At 32.2% G+C, this 10522-nt stretch overlaps 1 protein-coding gene across 2 annotated transcripts; it reads left to right on the top strand.

Moving 5' to 3' along the window:
* Positions 1 to 355: 355 nt before the first annotated feature.
* LOC133180960 (uncharacterized) lies at positions 356 to 10485 on the top strand. 2 transcript variants are annotated; one of them, XM_061315437.1, is made up of 8 exons: positions 356 to 486; positions 3990 to 4129; positions 4633 to 4956; positions 5474 to 5666; positions 6550 to 6689; positions 6901 to 7062; positions 7482 to 7616; positions 9586 to 10485. In XM_061315437.1, exons 2-8 carry the CDS (start codon positions 4012 to 4014, stop codon positions 9933 to 9935), a joined length of 1422 nt encoding a protein of 473 aa, XP_061171421.1. In that variant the 5' UTR covers positions 356 to 486; positions 3990 to 4011; the 3' UTR covers positions 9936 to 10485. The 2 variants fall into 2 exon arrangements, with proteins under 2 accessions (XP_061171421.1, XP_061171420.1); XM_061315436.1 differs by lacking the exon at positions 356 to 486 and adding an exon at positions 2433 to 2452.
* The last annotated feature ends 37 nt before the right edge of the window (positions 10486 to 10522 follow it).

The raw sequence follows: 10522 nt of genomic DNA, 5'->3' as shown, positions 1-10522 counted from the left end.
ATTTTACTTTCTTGTCAGTCGGGGACAGATTAAGCCGATTAATTTTCAACATTTTTAAGGACAGCTAATTATTTCCAAAATGCCCCCCTTTTCAAAATCACATGAATCTCCCCTTTTCAGAAGAGAAACATAGATGGCTTTAGCTATCATCCCTGTGCGATTTGTCATATGAAACGCCACTGAGACAATATATTTTCCCTACACAAATCCAATCCCTCCCACCAATAAAACTCTCCGAAGGGTTTTTCCCCAACCTTGACCTTGGACTATCCGGTTGTCATTCTTTGTACATAATTATTTACCTATATCTCGTGCTTGTTCGTCGCTAATGTTCAGCTTGTAAATTCCTAAGTAGGTTTATTTGAGTGTTAAAACAGTTTAATTCGCCACTTCAAGTAGAATGTACCTGTAACAGCATCGATCTACACATTGCATAAACAGCTACTTTCGATTTCAGGTTGCGTACGGCGCGGCTGTATCTGACAGGTAAGATAAATTATAATTTTGGGAAGATTAAGTTCTTACTTTTAACAATTAGTAGCTACATATAAGTAAGGACAAGCATGCCATATATGGTTGTGTAGATAAATTATCGTAGAAGACAAATTGCATACATGCCAACTTTTTAAAATCTCCTTGGGGGAGATTGCGCGTAACGACATTTTTCAAAGGTCTAAATTCGCGACATTTTGTCGTGAAAATAAGTATTTTTTTTTTTTTTTTAAATATTAGTCTAATACCTTGTATCATATATTATCACTACTTCAAAAAGTTTTTTTTTTTCTCTTTCAACTTCAACAAAAACACACTATTATTTGGAATTTAAAAAAGGAAAATTTTAATCAAAATTATTTAATATGTTAATATAAAGATCAACATTACCCCCCTGCCCTATGCAATGTCATACACATACAGATTATTACATGGATAGGGATGTTAAACTTAATTACAAATAAGCTAGAGCAAGTTACTAAGAGTTCATGCAGTAACTGTCTTTGTCTGTTGGTAAACTACACATTTTATAAAGCTACTAAGTCAAGACACACAATTTGTTTTTTTTTTAATCAAAGGGAATACTAAGAAGAAGTCACTTTTAATGTTTTTCATACAAAGTCTGTAAAAGGCCTTCATTACTTTTTGTGAACCACTCCTGGAATTCTGCTAAAAAACTAACGGTTTGTACTTGCAGACGCATCTTTTCAAATTTGATTTTGGCTGTGTCTTTTCCATGATCAATGACGTAGTTGTAATTATAGTGCGCAATGCCGTATTTCCTAAACTTGAAAACCTTTTATTATAATTAACAGCTTATACGTATATTGTCAAATTTTGCTGTGAAGTGTGAACTCGTCACAAGTTTGTATCCTGTCGTGTGTATTTCTAAAATTTCCACATCTGGCATGATTGTCTAGGTTAATATACACTGTTAATGAGAATCGGGAGCAATTAAAACCACAGTAATGACTGGTAGCACAGTTGACACCTTGTTGATTACCTGTTATCAGCGGCAATAAACAGATATCTACCGATAAACATTCGAACTGCCATCTTTTTTCACACGGAAATGCGGTATTATTCAAAGCGGATCGGTAAAAAATCCGGAATTCCTAAAAATCGGTAGAAATGGGATTAAAAAATATATCGGTAGACAAGCGGTAGATGGGGTTAAAAATCGGTAGACTCCCGAAAAAATCGGGAAAGTTGGCATGTATGAAATTGGTAATAAACAGTTTGCCAATACACAATATTTTAGTATAGAATGTGAGGCTATACATAATTATAAATCACACATCATTTGTATAATAATCATGTAATGCAATCATTTCTAGATGCAAGACATTTTTTAATAAGTGAGTGTGTTATTTTCAGTATTTCTGGACAATGGCTATTAAAGCAAAGCTTAACTTTTTGAGTATAAGACATATTTGATATTTTTCCTTGAAAAAAATTCATCAAGTTCCTTTCAAAAGTTAACCTATGATTATTGTATTTATGGCAGCTGAATAGAAAATGAAATTCATCTTCAACCCGTACGAAAGTTCGAGGCGGAATAGGCACGGCTTGGGCACGGCTAAGGCACGGAACCCGCACGGGTTTTTAAAAAGCCGTACGGGTTCTGCATGTCCAAGACACGGACACGGATTCTGAGTCTGAAAGTGAGGAATCCTCGCTCACAGAAACCCGTGTGGAGGCACGGAATCCGTGTCCCAGAGAGACGGTTTTTAACTCAAGCGGGTTTTGCTTCAAACTATTTATTTATATCTCACGGCTTTTTACTGAGCATGCTCAATCATAACTTCCTTTCTTTGAATATTAAATTGGAGGGATTCATGGTCATGAGCTAAGAATGTGTCTTTTTTACTATAGTTAAAGGATATTTAACTAATAGATGTCAGTTGGAATTGTATTTATGTCAGTCTGGAATGATTTCATCACTTTTGAACTAAATGCAGTAAGTGTAATATAGAATAAATAAGTCATTTTCAATTTTCATGAAATTTCTGTATTGCAATGTTGACAATGAACCTGATGAGTCTTTGTTTATTTGAATGACTTTAGTTGGACTTTCACTAATTAATCCCCAGACATTTTATGTGTCATTTATGATTACTATGTTACAGAAAGTTTTATTTAAATTAAATTCTTTCTCAGATTGTGCAAACTTAGATTAGATAAAATTACAATTGAATTGTACACTATCATTAAATTCTTAATTAAAAGCTAGCATGGATTGTCACTGATAAAGTAAATTTTTAACACTTAACAGAAAGTAAATGGACACATTCATATAAGATTTTTAACTTTTAAAATTCTAAAACTAAGCAAAAAATAATGTAAAGCATTGCGAAGTTTGGTTTCAGTCACCATTTTGGCATCTACAGTTGCATCAGGAGATTCTCTAAAGGCCCTGACCTAGATCTAAACAAATGCACAGATCCAGTGACTCCATATATGGTATGTCACACGGCTTCTTTGACACGGGTTTCCAAAAATCCGTGTCTCCATATATGGAAAAGGACACGGGTTTCAGACACGGGTTTACAGAATCTGTGAGTCCATATATGGAAACTAGCATGGCTTTCTGACACGGGTTTTGTAAAACCGTGTGATCTAATTTAAATAATTCGGCCAATATCCCGTGCCGTGTCCGTGCCTCGACCACTTTTAGGCACGGCTTTCCATACATCTTTTACATAGGAGCAGGAATGCTAAAAGCACGGGTTTCTGGAAACGGAATCCGTGCCTGAGCCGTGTCTAAGCCGCCCGGACTGTTTCGTACGGGTATCTCCCCTTTTATCTTTTATCTTTTATCTGTGGGTATAGACAAATGTCTCCCTTTTTCTATGGCAAGGTTATGTGCACTAAGTCTCAACCTGCTAATAATTGATCTCTCTGTTTTCTTTTTTAATATATCAGTGTATCCACAGCGTTTGAAATTATTAAAAACAACTTGATAAAATTTTAGTTTTGATGAATTATGAATCTTTGCATATTCCTCTTGTAAGCATTGATCTGATATTCTTTGTTTTATGTTTCTCAGAAGTGACATAATGTGTTTTGTCTCTCTATTTGTTATTTTCATGATTAATAAGGGCAGGTGATCTGTTTTGTTTTTTGTTTTTGTTTTTTTCAACAGACCTGATGTTGGGTCTTGTCTGGAAATATTTGGTAGATTATGGCTTAATTGACATATATATGTATGTATAATATGTGCACTGAACATAAGTACTGCCTTCTATCAGTAGTTTTTACTCAGTCATACTCCATATTCAAAAATACTCAGGAAACACTTCTGAATCAACTTGTATGTAATGTATCTAAATCATCACACTGTAGATAACAAAAACACTTAAACTCTGTCACTTTGTTGTAAATAAATTATATTCATACTCTGCAGAGCCAGGAACATGAAAACTTGGTAAGGTATAAAGTTCATTGTCAAGTGAGTTAAATAAAATCACAATATTTAAGTTCTCTGTTGTTTTCAGGTATACACTGTTAACAGATGCGATGTGTGCCATCAATGTATCCAAGTGTTTCCGTTACTTTTTCATGTACTCCCTTACGACCATTATAGTGATGTTGACCTACAGTATAGGTATGAAGGAGTGCCCAACACCATCCAAAGGTAATGTCAGATTTCCCTGAACATGCATTTTAATATGACATTTTCTCAACGTTAAATCTGTACATACATTTCTAAATGTTTTAACATATTCAGTTTCTAAATGTCATGAGTCTGAATTGTTTTAGGATTTTGGCATTAAGTATTATTGTGTTTAATGGTGGGACTCAGGACTTCAAGGTCACTTAGGCCTAAATTATTGTCACATCAGTAGAATGTGTTGTTCATGAATGTTCACAATTTTTCAAGCTATCTGCATGATCATGCTGAAATTATAATTCCAGTAATTTTGGAAACTTTTATGTTGAATTTCTAGATACCTGCCCTCTCCTAGCTAAAGGGATTGAATTCTTTGAATGTACTTAGAATACATTGTTGCACCATTAAAATATTTGTTGAAACTTAATTAACTGGTGTTTTTATAATTTACAGATATCTCAAATGATAAGAACAGTAAATTGTCATTGATAAATCGATCAGTTTATCAATGCTGATTATTTTTGTAGATTATCTACATTTCACAAAGAATTTGACAGACCTAGACAATGTCCGGGCCAGACAATATATTTCCCTAGACTGCTGCGCCTCAGGCTTCAATACCATCACATGGTTCTTCAAGAATAACAATACCCAAAACTCCTGGATTCCTTTTCCTTTTCTATATCAGGAATGTGATGTTACAACATATTGTCCACAATTATCACCAAGAAACCAGACTCTGCACATTTTAAAGGCAACAGTAAACTTTGATGAAGGAACCTATCTTTGTGTTGCTCATAATTCAAGCACGGGGAAAAATATTTCACACAAGGAGGACTTATTTGTGTATGGTAAGTTTTTGTCATATATCACTCCAAAAAGTCAAAATTTAACAATTTATTTAATTATAATAAATGTGGAGTTGTTCTAACTGAGCAACTCACCATGCAGTCATTTATTATCAGCAAAGAAAGCATCTTTCTAAATTTCCCAATAATAAAATAATTATGAGAAAAATCCATTTTTATGGCACCTGAGTTTTTAAAATGCTGTACAAATATGATTAATCATGTTTATATAATTTATATGAGATTTGAGTTGTCAATTTTAGCATAAAGATGGCCAAATACTCCTCCATGATTAAATTTGTAATTGGACTTTGGAAACTTGCTTTCATTTATTGAATTTCACATTTATTATTATCATTATTTTTTACTAACAGATCATGTTTTGTCAACACTGCCTTTCATTTTGCAGCTGCATGGACATTGCAGTTTCCTTCCTCCTTTTTTCTCAAACTAATCTGGGGATCCTATATATAATTATGTGTATAAATTAGACAAATGAACACTAGTTTATCCTTTGCAGATTGTATTGACAGAGAGAAACCTCTGTCCATTCCACCCCACAATGTCCTTACAAATACTGGACAGAATGCCACATTCCAGTGTGCTGCAGATTTTGGCTGCAAACCTAGCTACGAGAGAGATGTCAACTGGTATATAGGAATCACCAATGTACATGATATTGATAAGCGTTATATTGTTACCAAGGACAACAGGTAAGGGTTACCAAAATTATACATTTCCTTATTTTAAAAATGCTTTTTTATTGTGTTTCATCTGTTGTTAGTAATTCTTACATTTCTGCATCCACTGGGTCTTAATTTATCAAAATTATAATTTATATTAAGGTCAGACGACACGTTCCTCAATAATATATAATTTTTCCTAGTAAGAATGTGTCATTGAAGTATTGCTACATACTTTAACATGTTTCCTCACAAAAAATTGAGGTACCTTACCAAGCATTTGTGCAAGATACCAGATGATGGTGTTTTCTGTATAATCCTATTGGGAATCTCCTGAAAAATCAATATCACAATTTTTGATGTAATTATTTATTAAGATATTTTGAAAACAGTTTAAAAATCACAAGATAATGATCATGATGATAATTATGAATATTATTCCATATATTATTAAAAGATACATAACAGATATTCGAGGAATGCGTTGTTTTACCTTAATTGATAATACATTTTATTAATATAGAAGCATAGAGAGGGTACGTAGTGTTAATGAAAATTGTATAGCTCTACCAAGAGCAGGGATTTTCAATACCACAAACATCAAAACTTGTATTCAAGTATAATCAATCAAGTTAGAGTGGTTTGTTCATGAAACCACAATGGAAGTCCAGAGGTTAGGTCTACATACAAATCCTATTGAAATTCTGTACTTGCTCATACATGATAAAGAAACTAAACTATATACAGCTGTATTTAAATATAAAATAAATAAATTATATAGTCACGTTTTATACATGCATACATGTATATATTCCAACAATTCTGTTTCAATAGCTGTTTTATGCTGATCAATTTTATACAATATCTAATATCTCAGTCAAACAAATAATTACAATAACTTGTATATTTTCAGAGATTTCCGTTCAGTTGTGCAAGCAAACCTGACAATTTTGAATGTACAACAAAAAGACTTTGACCAGACATTTTCATGTTGGATTGAGTCTGATTATGACATAGCAACACCAAAATTTTTTGTCAAACTACAGAAAAAATGTATGTGTGCCTATGGATGAAACAATTTATAGCAACTGTTTGCAATTGAATTACGTACAGCACTACAACATATTTTATTACTTTTATTAAAAGTAGAAAATTTAAGAGATAATTGTTATTAGTGATGTAAATTTTGAAATTTAAAGTCTACAACATGAAATTTTCCGAGTTCTTGGCTCACTCAGTACCTTTAATTATTTGTTATTTACAGATGTACAGGTTAATGTTACAATTATCCTAGTTATTGTGTTACCGTGCCTTTTTTTCATTGTGATTATAACCACAAGTACAAAGGTCGTACACCATGCTTATGGGCCGCAGATAAAGTTCTACTTCAGATCACGTGGTCTGTTGGGAGGTCTGCCAAAAATGGGTAAGTCGTGTATCCTTATAGCTTCTGATACAACATTCAATTAATGCAGGGACATGTGTATGTATAGTTTATGGTTGATGTAATAAAGTTAACTGTGAAAATTTATGTATAATTATATGTATATACTTACATGTAAATATGCAGGTCAGTGAGCTGGATTTTTTTTTTTTAATAAAACTTGTATAAATAGGCAAAATGTGTTTATTTAAATTCACAAGCTACATATTTTATGTTTATTTTAGTATACTTTTATAACAAAATGTGATCAAGACTCAAAAATATTATTCCTGCTAAAATAAGTAAAAGTACCATTTATAATACGTATGACGATCATTGTAACTAACAGTGCATTTTATGCAAAGTTTTGAATACTCTAATATAGTACATGTACACATGCAAAATTTATTGTATAAATCTAGGGAAAAAGCATGATTTGCACGCCTTGATAGTCCATGATGACACCAGGAAAGAGGACAATATTATTGCTGAGGAAATCACAAGTAGACTGAGAAAAGAGGGATATAAAATAACTCAAATAGAGGGTTATGGTGAAGGTATGTTCTTGTTAAAGATCTCATAATGAAATCTATGTATGTACTGTAAACAGGCTTATTTTCGCCCCATGTTATTTTCGCCCTTTCGCACTTGCAAACAATTTTGCCCTGTTTTAAATTTGCCCAGTTACTGTTCTGTTTGAGGAAATTATACTGTTTACTTTTAATTCGCCCCATTTTAAATTCGCCCACCTGTGATTAGGGCGAAAGGGGCGAAAATAAATGGGGATGAAAATTTCCCTGTATACAGTGTTTAAAGGGACTGAATCTAGAGGAGGTTAATGTCACCTCATTTGAATTTGCCCTTGAGTTTCCTTTTTAAAAAAAAAATTGGGGTATGGTAACATTGATAAATCTTCTACAAATCATAAGTCAAATTGATTTGAAATTATGTTAACAATCCTATCCAAAATTAATTTATCTGACCCATATTAGGACCTAATTTTCTTACCTTAAATATCCAACCTGTATTAAATACTCAGATATTAATTCAAAGGATTTACCAAGAGAAGTTTTCAAAATTATAATTACCTAAGCTGTAATTATAATTAATGAAGATTGCGTTGAGGTCTATGGGGACAAGCAAGTTTTTGAAAATAATAATTTAAATACTAAGGATATCAATAAATGCTGTGGTGGAAAGATTTTTTTTTTAATTATTAGGAATAGAAAAATGATTGAACAGATAGATTTTTTTAAAATTGATTTTTATTGATTAAAAGCAAAGGGGGATGACTGTTCAAGGACAGGACAAGGTCAAAAATTAGGACACATTCCGCTCTTACTTACTGATACTAAAACATGAAGTTTATGTCTAGATATACTGAGTAATCAGCCAGTATATATCTGTTATGCATTCAGATTCATTGAATCTGAGGTTATTATGATGATACTTTTATATAAGAATATCATATAAGAACCCCTACCAAATCATGGGGGATATAGAGGAATAAATATATGAATTACACTCCATCTATATCTGAATTGTAAAACTTGTGGGAAGAAGTATTGAAAGTCCCTAATCAATAAGATATCATTTTTGACAAGATATTTATAATGTACTTCACATCTTAGCTACGAATGATCATTTGGTCAGGACAATGGTGCAGACTGCAATTGTTTGTAAAAGATTCTTTCCAGTCACAGCTTAATATTTACATCCACTGAATATTATTTCCTTTATTTCTTATAAAAAAACATTGCCGTTAATCAGCCAGTAAACAGCACTAAGCAAGCCACCTGTATAGATTTCTTAAGCAACGACTGTTCCATCAGTTATGCATACAGTTACATACACATCTATATAATACAATATTTAACATATTTAATTTACTTTGTTTTTTTTTTATAAAGATATAAATATAAACAATAAAATGTCTTTCTTTGTTTGTTAGTACGAGAATTAACGTCGCAGCTATTGCAGAAAAAAATTCACATAACCTGCGTAAGCGGGTTATGTATTTTTTCTGTCACAGCTGCGACATTAATTCCCGTACTAAGAACCAAAGAAAGCATTTTATTGTTTGACTTATACAGGAATGGTAGAAAACGCATGTTTAGCAATAAAAAAGTTTGTTAGCAGAATTCATGCATGTCAAGATTATAAAAGGTCAAGGTCACTTCATAATGAGGAATTATATTAAACAAGGTCATGTTCACCTGGATCACTTCACTTTTAGATTTTTTAAAGGGTTTGCTTTTCAATGTTCACCCTGTTAGATGCTTATTCATGTACAGTAAAAACTGTCTAATCTGACACCAGCAATCCTTTTGACCTCTGTTCTAATTCCCAATTTACTATACATATATTAAATGCCCACATTTTTTACTCTTGTAACCTGATACCCTGTCTATTCTGACAAAAATATTCCAGTGCATGTTTTATTAGACATATTTCATGTTCACTACAACATATCAGCAATTTTGTCAATGAGATATTTTCTGTATAATTATCAATATTATCTTTCAGGAGTATTTTCACATTTTGGCTGCAATTTGGAGCGTTCAGCTGCAGTAATTATCATCGACATGGAAAATAATTCAGAGGACTCTAACAAATTTCGAGTGTTTATCGAGTCCAGTCTGAGAAATATGACCGAGTCTCTGACTGGATTTACTATAATCCAGCAAAGAGGACTAGAGAATTCACTAATGGATTCTGTAGAATACAAGGGCCTTAAAAGATTACAATGGCCGGGAGAGAACTGTACCGAGATACAGAAGCAGAGGTTTTTTAAACGGCTTCAGCTGCGTTTACCAAAACCTTTCTGTCACGGTAAACTGGAGGAAACTACACCATTACTTACTCCCCCGATATAGAGAAGCACTCTGCTTAAAAATCATACAATTATAATGTACATTTCATATTGTCTTATAGAGAAAATCTGAATAACGTAAAAAGTTTCTGTTTTTTTAATTTTTTATCTCCATTACAGTCTTCACTGAGCTCTTTTAGGTAGAGCAGGCTGCCCAGAATATTTTGAATATTTTAAAAGAGAAAAGGTTTTTGTTCACCATCATATGGAACACACACTGTCAAACTTCAATTTGGGCAAAAGTATATTTTTTAAGCATTTGCCGAGTATCTTTGAGATTGTAAAATTCCTTATCCCACAATACCAGGTGTTGGGGAGAATTTAAATGAAGGATTATAGCTAGTTCTCAAATGTCTGACTTAATTAATCATGTGCACAATTGAGTTTCAGAAACTTTTTGATGTGTTGTTGATTTGTTTACATGAAAATTTATATATTATTAATATATATATTTTAATATATTCAATGAATTTTACTCTCTTTCATTTTCTACAATGACTGAATGTGAAACTTTTTAATGTATAATAATTGTTGATTTGTTTTTTTACATGAAAATGCAGGTATTATTAATTTATATCTTTTAATATATTC

This window comes from Saccostrea echinata, unplaced genomic scaffold (genome assembly GCF_033153115.1).
Source record: "Saccostrea echinata isolate AGI-Se365-2 ecotype Australia unplaced genomic scaffold, CSIRO_AGI_Sech_v1 ptg000008l, whole genome shotgun sequence".
Taxonomy (NCBI): domain Eukaryota; kingdom Metazoa; phylum Mollusca; class Bivalvia; order Ostreida; family Ostreidae; genus Saccostrea; species Saccostrea echinata.
This window is presented reverse-complemented; position numbering and strand designations above follow the sequence as displayed.

Coding starts and splice junctions, on each gene's coding strand:
- LOC133180960 (XM_061315436.1), top strand. Junction 4,130..4,632: donor GTGCCCAACACCATCCAAAG/GTAATGTCAGAT, acceptor TTATTTTTGTAG/ATTATCTACATTTCACAAAG. Junction 7,617..9,585: donor AATAGAGGGTTATGGTGAAG/GTATGTTCTTGT, acceptor ATTATCTTTCAG/GAGTATTTTCACATTTTGGC.